Raw genomic sequence first — 17,463 nt, 5'->3', positions numbered from 1 at the left:
AGATTTGACGCATTCAATAGTCTACTACAAAGTCATTTTTTGGGACCCTCTATATATGGTGACGGGATGAAGACCCCCGAATTAGTCCGGGATGCAATCCAACCACAGGTTGTGAAAATGGCTTTAAGAAAATGTTCCCACTTCACGGATATCTCATTCACGGTAAAACGCTGCCCGTTGGCTGAAATCGGAAATTGCCTTCAGAAGCTGCGTTGTCGACAATTGAATCCAGACCAGTTTAATAATTGTTTCCCCAATTCTGATACGAAAGGTCAGGCCTAAGCCAATGTTTCAGACCATCGAGCCCAGTGGTTTTCAAACCTCTCCTTGGGAACCACCAGCCATTCCATGTATTTGAACTATTTCAGAGCTAGCACACTAGTCAACTAATTACAAAGCCCTGTATTAGGGCATCAGGTGAGCTAGTTAAAGGCTACAGCAACATTGAAACATCTGGGTGTCCCACAGGTTTGAAAACCACTGACCTAGGCAATAAATACCCACTGTCAAGGAAATGCACATTTTGGTATGTTACCATCAGGCCCTGCGGGGGTTCACAGGCCTAATTCTGCCACACTGACTCAGCCAACATCCTCATACCTTTCTAGGAATATCTCCACCATGTTTACCTGCCACATACCTTTAAAGACTAACCAAGAGCATCCCAGTTTAACTAGTCATCTCCAGGCCAGGGTAATAGGAACCTCCAGACCAATTCCAGTTTAATAAAAAAAATAAAAAATAAACTGCTGACCTGGCTCAAACACTTTCCTCCAAAAGAGAAAACATTTCAACTTGAGAAGCAAGAAAGTAGTACATACAATCAATCTGGTTGGAATAAATTTATTTGATCGGTCTGTAAACAAGGTGATAAATCAATTTATGGCATTTATTGGTTTATGCATATGAAATCCAATGTGTTAAACTAGCCCAGGTGTGAGAAAGTGTAGGGGGAAGAAATGAACAAAAATCAGCAAATAAGATTTTAATTAGTACACATGCCACAAGGCCTGAACATTGGAGCAGATGCTAATACACCCCTAAAAAGTGCCAATGAAATTACCCCTTACTGGGCAGCAGTTAAAATCCATCACACAATAGCAACAGATCTCTACATTATGGCACAGGAAACCCATGTTTTGTACTTTAAGTTTCCACAAGACAACCAAAGTGTTCTTATTCCAACCAATCCCATCTCCCATTAAATTGAGTGTCATTTCTAGTGTAAGTTATTTTCAATTGGAGATTACATTAAGTACCGAGCCTGAACAGTTTGATACCACATTTAGTTGATGACTAGAGAACAAGGCAATTTATTCCACAGTTGTTTCTTCACACAGCATGGGTTTTCAAATGCAGTAATTCATTTCTTAAAAAAAAAAAAAAAAAAAAGTTGACAAATGAGGAAATAGATTTCCTCCAATTACTACCCCTCCCCGCAGCTTTATCTGGTGTAATGTGATAGTGTGGTTTTATGTTAGTGTTGTTTTGCCTTCAGCAGAAAGATGAGGCTCGCAGTCGTCCTTCACAATGATAGAGCAACTGTATAAATACCCAAGCTGCAACAAAAGTTGGTCCTATGAAAAATTCAAACTGGACAAACTCCAGATCGTTATGCTGGGATATCTGTCCAAAATGGCAGCCTTAAAAATAAAATAAATATTACAGGAGCAGGCAAACAATATTTTAAGTGCCTGAGCCATTGCAACGATGGAATGTCCATGGGGTTCATGTAGTCAGAAAAGTCATGAAGAGGGCATGGGAGGAGATTCTACCTGCGTCAACGCTGTTTTGCCATTTGATTCAATCAATACCAAAATGGATTTGCCCCCCCCCCCTTAAAAACCCATATGGGAGAGGGGGCTACGGAGGATTTTAAGGTGTAGTGGTTGGAGGAATATGCCTCCTGAGTACTGATGGAGTGTCACCTACTATGAACGAACAGGATGGGAAAGAGGGAGGGAAGGAGGAACAGACTTTTGGCAGGAGTTACAGGGCACGCGGGGCAGACGGAACAGTATCTCAGTAGGCTCAAAGATATGCATGCAGTTTCCCCTCCCAGACATGCTCTAGAAAAGGAAGACAATGAGCTTGATTACTGCTCAAGTGCTCCAAAGGCATCGGCTGCTCAAGGGTCTGACCTACCGGGCACCATCATATGAAATCTCAGTTTAATTTGGGTTTCCTTTACTTTAGGGTTTTCACTGAGCATTGGCTAGAATGGTGCAGGTCTTTATAAGTACAGATTTGTCACAATGTCCTGTTAACAACATGCTCATCTTTAACTATGGTGCAACAGTAGTGCTAGAATGGGATAGAGTACACCGTGTGAATGCATAAAGATGACTGGAAAAGGACAAGAGAAAAGGGGATAAATAAAAAGGGAGCAAAAAAATGGGAGGGGGTAGAAGAGAGAAAAATAAGCAACTACCAACTAGAACTGGAAGTACTGAAACGCAAGAGGGTGGTAAGGGTGAGCTGCTAGGAGGCTGGGCAGAGGCTGCTTTAGTATCCAGACTTCCTCAGGTAGTCAGCCATTGTATACGCTTTCTTGTTGAGCTGCCCTCCATGGACACCTTCCTTCCCCATGACTAAAACCAATGCTGGAGTACACAAGAAAAAAAAGAACAGAAATGAACAGACATGGTATGGTGGTGGGGGGGATAGAAACCACTTTTCCCCACTAAAGGTGGGGCTACATTGTTGACTGCAGGGTCTTAAACATGTGGCCCTGCACTGCCAGGGCTCATTTTAAATAGGACTGCTTGAAAGGAAAATATTAACAGCAATCTTTGCTTTAACATTTATATTTTGTGTTTTCTTTACTTCTCTCCTCTTCCTCAACTACTAAACTTGGGCTAAGTCAAGACAAAACTAGAACCCTGAATCCCTTAAGTATTTTGCCATTGAGTATGCCTTCTTATTCAATCCGCCTCCATGGACCCCTTCTTTGCCCAATACAAGAACCAAGACTGAAAGAAAAGAGAAGGGAAATTGAGAAAATGTGAAGTTAGATCATTTAATATTAAAGAAATTGTCAAATCGAAACAAGGTGGACAGGGCTGGTTAGTAAGAAGGAAGACCTAGGAAGCTCAGAGGCCCCGTCCATGGCCAATACACAAGCATTCATTTTCTTATTATGGCTGCTGCCCTTGGACTGGAAGAAAACATGCAAAGCACCCACTAAAATTAAGCAATAGTGCTGACCATTCAAGCCCATTAGCCTAGAGTATAATAAAACACATCTAGCCTACTCTTCTGAACTAAGGAATGTCTGAATCATCCGCTTATGTTAACAAAGTCCATAAATGGCTTTTTTACCCAGTCAGAAGCTATGACAATAACAGCACAAATTGCACCATTCTAAACTGGTGTAAAAGGTGGCAATGACAAGTTCTGTAAATCAGAAACAACTCTAGCCTAACCCTATCCTTATCCACTACTTAGCTAGGAGTCTACATGGCATGCCAGCAGCAGGGAGGAATAGGAAAGTGAATGCTTCTACTCACTACCATCAACACTAATGCAATACACATGCAGTCAGCATGTTTGTAGTACCTCTCCTCAATACATATGAACAGCAGCAAAATCCTTGAGTGCCACTATCAGAGTGAAAATGCCTAAATTGACAGGGACTAGGGTTAACATGTGATGGAGTAACCTGAACCTGACACTTAAGCATTGATGTGAGGGGAAAAGGGCATCAATTACAGGGGGATAGGGACTACGCATGCAATTAAAGGTTGATTCCATCAGGAAGAAGACCAGAAGAATGAACTCAGAAAAGGTTGCCCAGCTTGCCCTGTGACAAACATACACAGAAGGGAGGTTGTGTATTGCAACTAGGAGTGTCATGGACTTAAAGCTGCTAGGGACATAGGAGAATAGGGAGCATAAAGGCAAAATGAACATTGGCAAAACTCACAGGCATCGTGTTTTTCAAATGGCAGGGCATCTCACATTCAATTGGGTGGCCTATCAAGAGTTGTGGCTCATTTGACAAGCTAGCAGTTGATCAAATATTGTCCCCGAATCCGATCTGATGCAAAACTAACCTATTCTTTAAATTGATTGGCTTACTTAATCTGAAAAATACCTGAAATTGAACTTTAGTCCATTACACTGCATAAACTCCCTTTTCCCATACATAATAGCGCTGTGCTTAAAAGGGAAATTCCATTCAAACCATATTTTGGTACATGTTTCATTAGTCCACCGTTTGGGATGTCAGCAATCAAGTTTAAGCTACAAAACTTTTAAAATACAGAAAGCATCATTATGCAGTTACAAAGTTCTACATCGTGTACTTGATTGCTGACATTCAAAACATTCAGGACCGTAAGAACAGTGGACTAATGAAACAAATATTAAAAGGCGTTTGAGTGTAATTTTCTTTAACTTAACTACAACATATCAATTAAATTACAAGTAAACTTTCCAAATGTATTATATCCCTTTCTAATATTTTAAAACCCACCCAGGGCCTGATGCTACAATTTAGTGTAAGCTAAAGCATGGTAGTGCAATGCATTTGTTGATTTAATGTGACAGACTGAATTGCATCTGTCCCTTAACTACACATGCACAGCAAACTATAATTACAACCAAACCTATGAACTACATAGAGCCTTAAATGTTTGAGCAGTGAAGAAATGGGACAGGCATTACCTTTGCCGGCTTTGCCTATGGAAACGTTGTATGTGGGCTCTCCTCCTTGACTCTTTGTCCTGATGTCCATTGTCCAGTCCCCATCGGAGTGGAGGCTGTCTCTGATGACAGAGAATTTCTTTTGGCCTAGGATCAGCCCACCGCAGAAGAAAGCTTCTCGGTCCTTTCCTACTATGACGTCGATTTCATCAACCTATGGATGAGCATTGATGGACAAATGTCAACCATGTAAAGTTAGAAAGTTAAGCAATTTCATATGCATAAAAAAATGTGTCTTTAAACTACAATAAGACAAGAGCATGTAACAACTTGTTTATTCTCTCCAATACTCTACAATGTCTAAAACTGCAAGAATCAAAGTTGGGTGAAAATAAGCAAAGCTTCAGAGGGAGCATTATTTTGTTAAATTAAAACATTTCAGAAGGGCGGTCAAAAGCGGGCAGAATTTTGAGGAAAAAAAGTGACAGTTTTGGAATCACTGTTGGGAGAAGTTGGCAATTTAAGTATTGCAGTTCACATTTGTCCTAACAGGCAGAAAGGAACATGCTGAAATAGTTTAGAGTACTGTGTGATAGAGATTAATACTCAGCTCTCATAGGCCAGTGTCCATATTTGACTCTAGACCATTGAATGCACCCTTTAAAATCATGTGTCCAGTGAACAATTTAAACAATCCAATACAGTTAAGTTTAATTTCTCTGTAATACATATCAGGCATTGCTTGGCTGTCATGGTCAGCAACTAATGCCAAGCTAGTCAGATTTAGTATGGTTTGCCCATACAATTATTCAATGAAAGCAGACTTTTATTCTCAGGTTCCAAATAAAAATGACAGCACAAAGGCTTCATATAGAGGCCCTCGTATAGAATTGCACAATTATACAACAGTCCCTTTTCAGAAAAAAAATGAAAGGAATTCAGCGTATTCAATGCGGCCATCCAGCAAGCAAAGTAGCTAGCCAGCTATGCCATAAAGCCTTGGCAAAGATAGAAGCTGGCCTCCTCGTGGAAGTCTCTAGAACATTAACGTTAGAGGCTAGTAATTCACCAAAGCAACACAGCAGGACAACTGATTTGACAGCTTGTCTACAACCTGTAACATTTGAACATAAACCTAGCAGAGTAACTGCCAACTTATTTATGTCACAGCTATGAGAATGTGCCCAGACCTGGGTACAAAACATCTAATGGTTTAACCATAGCTTAGCAAAGCCAAAGGAATCAGACTGAAAAATGCCCTCCAATATCCGCACGGCAATCTATGATACATGAATCGCAATTTAATTGGATTATGGGTAATATCCTGTCGCAGTTCCACACTAGAAAGATATCTAGTTAAAATGTGCATGTTTATTAACCCGCTAACATGTAGAAAACTATCGAATAATTGTTCTGCACGCGCGTGAATTGACATATTAAACTGGCTTTGACAACACAAGCAACTTCAAATAGTTGATTTACATGCATGCTTGCTAGCTAACAAAATGGAGGGCCCACGAATGACCGGACTGATGCAATATGTAAAATAAACCTGCAGGCCAATTGGATGGTATACTATTGTACAACAAATTTGCCTCAAGCTGGTGCATCCAATTTAGGTTACAATCCGGTCAAATTGCGTACAGGAGGGAAAAAATAAATGCAGAGTGGAGGCGCCATCTTGGGAAATCGAAAGGGGCGAGAGCGAGGGCCTGATTCACAAATGCATCTGAATACCGCTGAGTGTACAAAGCAAATTGTGCATGTAACATATGCATGCAGCGTAATGAGCCAACAATTTTGCTTAATAACTTTCGAATCTTGGTGGCAGGCCTGATTTATGACATTTTTCGATCCCGGCACTCCTTCTCCCAAAGCCCGCATTGCCGGCTAGACATTACAGTAAACGCTACAAGACGGGAAACCGGTCTCCATTTAACTTTCCCATACGGGGTATCAAATTGCTGAAAGCACGGTTGTGTTTCAGTTGCAAGTTCTAGTTCATAGTTAACATGTTTAGTTAGCCTGGCTAGTGTGTTAACTAGCGGATTGCCTCCTACACGCATGTCGAACAGTCAATGTTTAACTCAAAAGGAAAGCTTTAGACCTTAGCTATATTGATAACACCATGACATTTTGAATATAGTTGTGGTTCTGAGCCTAAGCACTTACATTTCAAATAAAACGTGCAACAGTCTCTGGACAAGAAAACACCGAATACCATGTGTGCTAGCTTAGCCAACACTCAATGCCTGGCTCGAGCCTAACATTACCTTATCATTCCATCTAGGGCAGCCCCATTAGGCAAGGCCTTTTTCCCATATTAAATGAACTGACAGCATAAAATGGCGGCATTTGCCTTTGTTTGTAGATAATCAAATAATTACAGACCTATGTCCTTACCGTTATGTTAACAAATGTACCACCGGGAAACGATGCCCAGACATACTTAGCGTCCGTGTACCCAACAATGGCGGAGTCCTGGCAGCTGCCATCGGCCATCAGGTTATCCACGTAGCCTTGCCAGGACATACTTGCGTATTAGTTCAAATATGGAAAAATCGTAAAAATATATATTTGACGGGTACTCTCGCACAACACTGAGGTTTCTATAATCTATATTTTCGGTGATTCTGGGACCTCCGACAATTCCCCAGTTCCGTCACGACCCCGCTTTCTTCTGGGTTTGGGCAGAGAAGAGGACCCACTCATTCTGGTATAGCCTGGGTGTAGTCCTTAAATAAATCACTCCGCGCAGTCGTAGTTAGGTTGAACTTCATAGCAAATCGTTGGTTGTCGCGGATGAATAAAATGGGTGTTACAGATCCAAAGAATGATTTGGACCGTGTCTATTTTACCAACTTGTCAATATGCCGCTAACTACTATCGTTTGATATCTTTTGTGATATTTTGCGCAAGCAATATGTTTCGGAATCAATTAATGGTAGACTTAATTGGTCATATGACGTGTGCCTACGTAGTCCTTATTTTCCCGCCACGATGCCCTTTTACCGGTATGAATCAAAGTTACAAAGTGTCCGTCTTGGGAAATTGTTGATATCATCATCGCTCATCATCAGAAGATTCTAGTGCGATAATTTGTTAGAACTCTATGTCTTGAAAGCATGCAAGAGTTACATTTATTTTTTGTGTTAGATTATATTCCTTCAGTTTAGAATGTTACTTATTTTACAACAAACAAGTCAGAGATCTTAATGACAGATAAGATAAACAAATCTAGCCTATTTAGCACAATTTTGATTTTAATATGTCAGTTTCGGGTTAGTTGGTTCTTCAAATAAGCCTCCCCGTGTACCCCGCACAGTATTAGAAAATAGAGGTTGCCATATTAGCTGATGTTTAATGCATGTGATTGAACTAGCCAGTTCTTGTGGCAGTCCAGGCCAGTGTGAGACCTATCACAAGAAACTTAGTATACAGAATAAATACACATCTTGGTTACTTATTAACTCACTCAGGGTGTAGCAGGAGTAGATATCTATTTATTTTGTTAATCGCCATATGCGTGGAACAGCATGATACTTTTGATTGTCTGCCTAGTTCTCCGAGATAAACTGTACTTAGCGTATAACAAAAAACTATCATATTGTGAGAAAGTGATTAACAGAGCAACCTCTTTCTAGCCCTGTCCCAGATCTGTTTGTGCTATCATGTCAACTGCTGGTCACTCGTTGTCATGACAAGGAGTTGATGGTAGCAGAAACAGATCTGGGACCAGGCTAACCTCTTTACACATGCTCTCATCATTCACTGGTTCTGTGTGTGATTTATCCATGTAAAGCACTTGTCATTCATAGAGGTCCACATAGAAAGATGATAGTGGTCAATTGCACTTGCCTGACCAGGATTCTTTAATTGGACAAGAAAGCTGCAGTCTCATCTGAAGGAGTCAGAGAAATATTCCAATTTGCTCTCACAATTTTTTTTTTAATTTGGGAGTAATCAGCCTTTTATTGCCCCAGAGTGACTATTGTCTCTATTTTACCTGAGAGAATTCATTCATCCCTTGGCCCGCTCTCTCTCTCTTGGCCTCTCAGTAGTAGCTTACTGAAACAGAATTCCCACTGTAAGAATGGTTGAGTTATTGGGGTGGCAGGTTGCCTAGTGGTTAGAGTGTTGGACTAGTTACTGAAAGGTTGCAAGATCAAATCCTCAAGCTGACAGGTAAAAAAAAAATATGTTGTTCTGCCCCGCTCTCTCTCTCTCTCTTGGCCTCTCAGTAGTAGCTTACTGAAACAGAATTCCCACTGTAAGAATGGCTAAGTTATTGGGGTGGCAGGTAGCCTAGTGGTTAGAGTGTTGGACTAGTTACTGAAAGGTTGCAAGATCAAATCCTCAAGCTGACAGGAAAAAAAAATATGTTGTTCTGCTCCTGTCAGCTTGAGGATTTGATCTTGCAACCCACTGTTCCCAGGTCATCATTGAAAACTGAAATGGAAATAAGAATTTGTTCTGAACTGACTTGCCTAGTTAAACAAAGGTAAAATATGTAAAAATTGATTTCCCATGACCCCTTGTAGAATTCATCCAGTCCAAGCACCCTGAGAATTTGCATGATATTGCCGTGTTGGGACTATTACTTCAGAGGTGTGGTTTGTTTTCTGAGTTCATTCACTTTTCACGGATTGATACAAGGGTTGTAAGTAATAATGTTCAGGCCTATTCCTCATATCACCAACTATAATTACACACAACTTCCTCTTCTAACCTCCCAGTTGAAAGAAACATAGTTATGTGACAGTCTTTGTTTTTCCATAAAGGTGCTGAGGCAAATAGCAACGAAGCAATATTTTCTATGTTGGCCAGAATACCTGGAATTTCACCTCACCTTATCTATTTGTTATCAAATAGCCAATCATAAAGAAGGTGAACTGTACAAAAAGCTGACCACACCCATATCCTTCCCATGTAGTTGGTTTCTAAGACACCCTTGTTGTGTAGGGGTAGTTTGACCAACCAACTGAGTGAGTTAGCCAACTGTCATGGACAGAAAGCTGACTCACTTTTATTTTTATTTTTACAGAGGGAACAACTCAGCAATAGTACTGCTTTTGGTTGTGTACACATGATTTGCTGAACATGTTTATGTTCTTAGCTCCAACAGTGCAGTAATACCTAACAATACAAAACAATACACACAAATCCAAAAAATAAAAAGAAAGGAATTGAGAATTATAGAAATATTAAAACGAGCAATGTCGTGGTCTGGAATATAAATATATACAGTATAAATATGATGTTGTGTATAGACATTATGGACAGTATGTGAGTAGAAAAGGTGTGTACAGCAGTTATATAGGATGAGTCTTGACTAGAATACAGGAGACTGTATACATATGAAGTGGGTAAAACAGTATGTAAACATTATTAAAGTGACCGATGTTCAATGACTATGTGAATAGGGCAGCAGTCTCTAAGGTGCAGTGTTGAGTACCGCGTGGTAGCCGACTAGTCTCTCGGGGCCAGCTTTGATGGACCTGTACGGTCTCCACCTTCCAGATGATAGCGGGGTGACAGACCGTAGCTCGTTCACCCCGTGAGCATCAATCCACTACGTTGTCACGTATGGATGGACCCACCCTGACTACACCACACCACACCTCTCCTCTCTGCCAACAACTGCCAAGACAGGACCAAATATAGGGGCTGGTGTGTGGGAATAGACTAGAGCAGTGGTTCCCAAACCTTTTTAGTCCCGTACCCCTTCAAATATTCAACCTCCATCTGCGTACCCCCTCTAGCACCAGGGTCAGCGCACTCTCAAATGTTGTTATACAATACACTATACAATACATTTATTAAGCACAAGAATGAGTGTAAGTTTTTGTCACAACCCGGCTTGTGGGAAGTGACAAAGAGCTCTTATAGGACCAGGGCACAAATAATAATATAATAATAATCAACAAATTTGCTCTTTATTTAGCCATCTTACATATAAAACTATTTGTTCGTCGAAAATTGTGTATAACTCACCACAGAAGAGTGTGCTTGAAAGGATGCACATAACTCTGGAATGTGGGGTTGTATTGGAGAGAGTCTCAGTCTTTTTCCACACACAGTCTGTGCCTGTATTTAGTTTTCATGCTAGTGAGGTTCGAGAATCCACTCTCACATAGGTACGTGGTTGCAAAGGGCATCCGTGTCTTAACAGCACAATTTGCCAAGGCAGGATACTCTGAGCACATCCCAATTCAGAAATCTGTCAGTGGCTTCTGATTCAATTCAATTTTCACAGAACCGCTTTTTGCAATTTCTATGAGGCTCTCTTGTTCAGATATCGGTAAGTGGACTGGAGCCAGGGCATGCAAGGGATAATGAATCCAGTTGTTTGTGTCATCCGTTTTGGGAAAGTACCTGCGTAATTGAGCACCCAACTCACTCAGGTGCTTCGCTATATCACATTTGACATTGTCCGTAAGCTTGAGTTCATTTGCACACAAAAAAATCATACAATGATGGAAAGACCTGTGTGGTGTCCTTCTTAATGCAGACAGAGAAGAGCTCCAACTTCTTAATCATATCCTCAATTTTGTCCCGCACATTGAATTTAGTTACACAGTCCCTGTAATCCTAGATTCAGATCATTCAGGAGAGAAAAAACTTCACCCAGATAGGCTAGTTGTGTGAGAAACCCGTCATCATGCAAGCGGTCAGACAAGTGAAAATTGTGGTCATTAAAGAATTTTTTTATTAATTTTTAAAAACGTGTCAATACTTTGCCCCTTGATAACCAGCACACACAGTAAAATCGTTACATGGTCGCTGCCCATATCATTGCATAGTGCAGAAAATAGACGAGAGTTCAGGGGCCTTGCTTTAACAAAGTGAACCATTTTCACGGTAGTGTCCAAAATGTCTTTCAAGCTGTCAGACATTCCTTTGACAGCAAGAGCCTCACGGTGGATGCTGCAGTGTACGCAAGTGATGTCGGGAGCAACTGCGTGCACTATATCTCCCTATCATGGCTTTTACACCATCAGTACAGATACCAACACATCTTGACCACCAAAGTCCAAAGCTGTCCAGTACTTCAAAAATATCCTCTTCTGTTGTCCTGGTTTCCAGTGGTTTGCAGAAGAGAAGGTCTTCCTTAATTGATCCCCCATAAACGTAACAGACATATACCAGGAGCTGTGCCCGGCCCGCCACGTCTGTTGACTCATCCAGCTGTAACGCTTAGAACTCACTGGCTTGTATGTGAAGCAGTTATTGTTTCAAAACATCTCCTATCATGTCACTGATGCGTTGTGAAACAGTGTTGTTTGATGAAGGTACTGTCTGTATGTATTTTTATCCTTTTCCCCCAGCATTGTCACAGCCATATCCACGTCAGCAGGAAGAATTAAGTCCTCCACAATAGTATGGGGCTTGCCTGTCCTAGTCACTCGGTAGCTCACCATATAAGACGCTTCTAGCCCATTCTTATTAATGGTATCTGTTGCTTTTATACATGTCTTACTAATCGAAAGTCGTCTTAATTCTCGCTCAAAAAAAAAAAATCAAATTGGCACATTTTTTTTCTAAATGTCTGGCAAGAGTGAAGGTTTCATCGAGTTGTGAGCTAGTACTTTTGCACATATAACACACTGTGGCTGAGGAAAGGCACTACTCCCAATATAAGTGAACCCCAAATCAATATAGTTCTCATCATATTTTCTCCTATTCGATGGTCCAATGTCCCTGTCCCTGTCGGTGCCTCTTCACTGTTGACGTTGAGACTGGTGTTTTGCGGGTACTATTTCATGAAGCTGCCAGTTGAGGACTTGTGAAGTGTCTGTTTCTAAAACTAGACACTCTAATGTACTTGTCCTCTTGCTCACTTGTGCACTGGGGCCTCCCATTCCTCTTTCTTTTCTGGTTAGAGCGGGTTTGAGCTGTTCTGTGAAGGGAGTAGTACACAGAGCTGTACAAGATCTGCAGTTTCATGGCAATTTCTAGCATTGAATAGCCTTCATTTCTCAGAACAAGAATAGACTGACGAGTTTCAGAAGAAAGGTCTTTGTTTCTGGCCATTTTGAGCCTGAAATCGAACCCACAAATGTTGATGCTCCAGATACGCAACTAGTCTAAAGAAGGTCCGTTTTATTGCTTCTTTAGTCAGAACAACAGTTTTCAGCTGTGCTAACATAATTGCAAAAGGGTTTTCTAATGATCAATTAGTCTTTTCAAATGATAAACTTGGATTAGCTAACACAACGTGCCATTGGAACACAGGAGTGATGGTTGCACATAATGGGCCTCTGTATGACTATGTAGATATTCCATTAAAACGCTGCCATTTTCAGCTAGAATAGTCATTTACAACATAAACAATGTCTACCCTGTATTTCTGATCAATTTGATGTTATTTTAATGGACAAAACATTTGCTTTTCTTTCAAAACAAGGACATTTCTAAGTGACCCCAAACTTTTGAACGGTAGTGTATGTTTTTCTTCCTTCCACGGACTGCTAAAGAAAACAATTTGTGAAGAACTTGCACTATTAAGCAACTCCCCCACAAGTGCAGTACACAGCCTTTGATTTTGCCTGTGACATTCGTTCAGGTGAAGACTCTGGAGCAGACTGGGGACAACATCTGGGGAAGACGGTGGTTCTACAAACAAGTAGCTATTACTCCTCGGCATGAATTCCTAGAATAAAATATAATAGATCTTCTTGAACGTAAATGTCTCTTTAATGCGTGTGCATGATTTTTGTTGGTAAAGGGCATAAACTTGGCATTGCTAGCTGGCTTCTGACTTATTCTTGCTAATTTACTAGCAACTGGCAAGCTGTATCAAGCAGCTTTCATGCAAGGGGAAAACAAATAGCTATATTTGCTAAGCTATTCATTTGATGAATAAGGTTGATAAAAAATGCCATTAGCCTGCTAGATTGAAACTGCTTGAGGTAAGTTAGCTAATGTTACATAAGTCCCACCATCAGTCTGACTTCACCACCTTAGCTAGCTACAGTGCCTTGCGACAGTATTCGGCCCCCTTGAACTTTGCGACCTTTTGCCACATTTCAGGCTTCAAACATAAAGATATAAAACTGTATTTTTTTGTGAAGAATCAACAACAAGTGGGACACAATCATGAAGTGGAACGACATTTATTGGATATTTCAAACTTTTTTAACAAATAAAAACTGAAAAATTGGGCGTGCAAAATTATTCAGCCCCCTTAAGTTAATACTTTGTAGCGCCACCTTTTGCTGCGATTACAGCTGTAAGTCGCTTGGGGTATGTCTCTATCAGTTATGCACATCGAGAGACTGAATTTTTTTCCCATTCCTCCTTGCAAAACAGCTCGAGCTCAGTGAGGTTGGATGGAGAGCATTTGTGAACAGCAGTTTTCAGTTCTTTCCACAGATTCTCGATTGGATTCAGGTCTGGACTTTGACTTGGCCATTCTAACACCTGGATATGTTTATTTTTGAACCATTCCATTGTAGATTTTGCTTTATGTTTTGGATCATTGTCTTGTTGGAAGACAAATCTCCGTCCCAGTCTCAGGTCTTTTGCAGACTCCATCATGTTTTCTTCCAGAATGGTCCTGTATTTGGCTCCATCCATCTTCCCATCAATTTTAACCATCTTCCCTGTCCCTGCTGAAGAAAAGCAGGCCCAAACCATGATGCTGCCACCACCATTTTTGACAGTGGGGATGGTGTGTTCATTGTGATGAGCTGTGTTGCTTTTACGCCAAACATAACGTTTTGCATTGTTGCCAAAAAGTTCAATTTTGGTTTCATCTGACCAAAGCACCTTCTTCCACGTGTTTGGTGTGTCTCCCAGGTGGCTTGTGGCAAACTTTAAACAACACTTTTTATGGATATCTTTAAGAAATGGCTTTCTTCTTGCCACTCTTCCATAAAGGCCAGATTTGTGCAATATACGACTGATTGTTGTCCTATGGACAGAGTCTCCCACCTCAGCAGTAGATCTCTGCAGTTCATCCAGAGTGATCATGGGCCTCTTGGCTGCATCTCTGACCAGTCTTCTCCTTGTATGAGCTGAAAGTTTAGAGGGACGGCCAGGTCTTGGTAGATTTGCAGTGGTCTGATACTCCTTCCATTTCAATATTATCGCTTGCACAGTGCTCCTTGGGATGTTTAATGCTTGGGAAATCTTTTTGTATCCAAATCCGGCTTTAAACTTCTTCACAACAGTATCTCGGACCTGCCTGGTGTGTTCCTTGTTCTTCATGATGCTCTCTGCGCTTTTAACGGACCTCTGAGACTATCACAGTGCAGGTGTATTTATACGGAGACTTGATTACACACAGGTGGATTGTATTTATCATCATTAGTCATTTAGGTCAACATTGGATCATTCAGAGATCCTCACTGAACTTCTGGAGAGAGTTTGCTGCACTTAAAGTAAAGGGGCTGAATAATTTTGCACGCCCAATTTTTAAGTTTTTGATTTGTTAAAAAAGTTTGAAATGTCCAATAAATGTCGTTCCACTTCATGATTGTGTCACACTTGTTGTTGATTCTTCACAAAAAAATACAGTTTTATATCTTTATGTTTGAAGCCTGAAATGTGGCAAAAGGTCGCAAAGTTCAAGGGGGCCGAATACTTTCGCAAGGCACTGTAAATTGACTGTAGCTAGGTTTCTAGAAAATAACTATATATTGGCTAGCTATAATACTGACTAGTGTGACTATTTTAACCTACCCAAACCAAAACCATGGATAGGTGGCAGCAGTCGCGCAAAACGGATTGTGCAAACCACCACATTTAACCATAGCAAGGTGACTGACAATATGGTTGAATGCAACCAGAGCAGTTATGCCCTCTGTAAGGCAATCAAACAGGGAAAACGTCAGTACAGAGACAAAGTGGAGTCGCAATTCAACGGCTCAGACACAGACGTAAGAGGCAGGGACTCCAGGTAATCACGGATTACAATGGGAAAATCAGCCACAACATCTTGCTCCCGGACAAGCTAAATATTTTCTTCACCCACTTTGAGAATAACACAGTACTACCGACGTGGACCGCTCCCGAGTACAGTGCATTCTTGTAAGACATTTGAGTAAGACATTTAAGCGTGTTAACCCTCGCAAGGCTGCCGGCTCAGACGCCATCCCTAACCGCGTCCGAGAGCATGCGCAGACCAGCTGGCTGGATTGTTTATGGACATATTCAATCTCTCCCTATCCCAGTATTCTGTCCCCACTTGCTTCAAAATGTCCAACATTGTTCCTGTACCCAAGAAAGTAAAGATAACTGAACTAAATGACTATCGCCCCATAGCACTCAGTTTTGTCATCGTGAAGTGTTTTGAGGGGTTAGTTAAGGATCGCATCACCTCCACCTTACCTGACACCCTAGATTCACTTCAATTTGCATACCGCCACAATAGATCCACAGACAATAGATCCACATACAATGCAATAGCCATCGCACTGCACACTGCCCTGTCCCATCTGGACAAGAGGAATACCTATGTAAGAATGCTGTTCATTGACTATAGGTCAGCCTTCAACACCATAGTTCCCTCCAAGCTCATCATTAAGCTCTGGGCCCTTGGTCTGAGCACCGCCCTGTAGAACTGTGTCCTGGACATCCCGACCAGTCGCCCCACAAGGGTGCTTGCTCAACCTCCTCCTGTACTCCTTGTTCACCAATGACTGCATGGCCACGCACGCGTCCATCAAGTTTGCAAACGACAGAACAATAGTAGGCCGGATTACCAACAATGACAAAACAGACTACAGGGAGGAGGTGAGGGCCCTGGCGGAGTGGTGCCAGGAAAATAATCTCTCCATCAACGTCAACAAAACGAAGGAGCTGATCGTGGACTTCAGGAGACCGCAGTGGGAGCAAGCCCCATCCACATTGACGGGACCACAGTGGAGAAAGTGAAAAGTTCCTTGGCGTCGACATCACTGATAATCTGAAATGGTCCACCCACACAGAATAAGGCGCAACAAAGCCTCTACAACCTCAGGAGGCTTGGCCCCTAAAACCTTAACAAACTTTTACAGATGCACCATTGAGAGCATTTTGTCAGGCTGTACCACCGTCTGGTACAGCAACTCCACAGCCTGCAAACGCAGAGCTCTCCAGAGGGTAGTGCAGTTTGCCCAACGCATCACCGGGGTCACATTGCCTGCCCTCCAGGACACCTACAGCGCCGAGGTCACAGGAAGGCCAAAAGGATCATCAAGGACATCAACCACCTGAGCCACGTCGTGTTCAACCTGCAATCATCCAGAAGGCAAGTTGCATCGAAGCTGGGTCCGGGAGACAGAAAAACAGCTTCTATCTCAAGGCCATCAGACTGTTAAATAGCCATCACTAGCCAGCCTCCAACCAGTAACCTCCCCTGAAATTAGTCATTGTTAGTAGCCGGCTACCCCCCGGTTACTCAACCCTGCACCTTGGAGGCTGCTGCACTTTGTACATAGACATGGAATCACTGGTCACTTTAATCATGTTTACATATGGTACGTACATACTGTATTCTATTGTATTAATGCCTCTCTGACGTTGCTCATCCTAATATTTATATATTTCTTTGTTCCATTCTTTTACTTTGAGATTTGTGTGTATTGTTGTGAATTGTTAGATATTACTGCACTGTTGGAGCTAGGAACACAAGCATTTTGCTACACCCACAATAAATGCTAAATATGTGTATATGACCAATAACACTTTCTGTCAAACTACTTTGTTCCCTGCCTGTTTAATGATGTACTGGTGACTGAAAAAGTTGTCAAGAAAAATGCCCTTCTTGATTTTACTGCAAATAGGCTGTGTTGTTTTGGTATAATTTGGCTGAATATGCTTTTGCACATT

At 41.5% G+C, this 17,463-nt stretch overlaps 1 protein-coding gene across 2 annotated transcripts; it reads right to left on the bottom strand.

The window, feature by feature from the left end:
• Positions 1 to 827: 827 nt before the first annotated feature.
• On the bottom strand, positions 828 to 7,372 carry LOC135512529 (profilin-2-like). 2 transcript variants are annotated; one of them, XM_064934647.1, is made up of 3 exons: positions 7,051 to 7,367; positions 4,669 to 4,861; positions 828 to 2,603 (listed from the first exon to the last, which is right to left on the bottom strand). In XM_064934647.1, the coding sequence occupies exons 1-3, from the start codon at positions 7,177 to 7,179 to the stop codon at positions 2,506 to 2,508; spliced, it is 420 nt and encodes a 139-aa protein (XP_064790719.1). In that variant the 5' UTR covers positions 7,180 to 7,367; the 3' UTR covers positions 828 to 2,505. The 2 variants fall into 2 exon arrangements, with proteins under 2 accessions (XP_064790719.1, XP_064790720.1); XM_064934648.1 differs by lacking the exon at positions 828 to 2,603 and adding an exon at positions 2,629 to 2,972 and having other exon boundaries at positions 7,051 to 7,372.
• Between the last annotated feature and the right edge of the window lie 10,091 nt (positions 7,373 to 17,463).

The sequence above is a fragment of the Oncorhynchus masou genome, chromosome 24, assembly GCF_036934945.1.
Source record: "Oncorhynchus masou masou isolate Uvic2021 chromosome 24, UVic_Omas_1.1, whole genome shotgun sequence".
Classification (NCBI taxonomy): domain Eukaryota; kingdom Metazoa; phylum Chordata; class Actinopteri; order Salmoniformes; family Salmonidae; genus Oncorhynchus; species Oncorhynchus masou.
Note: the sequence above shows the minus strand (reverse complement) of the source record. Positions and strands in the feature narration are given on the sequence as shown.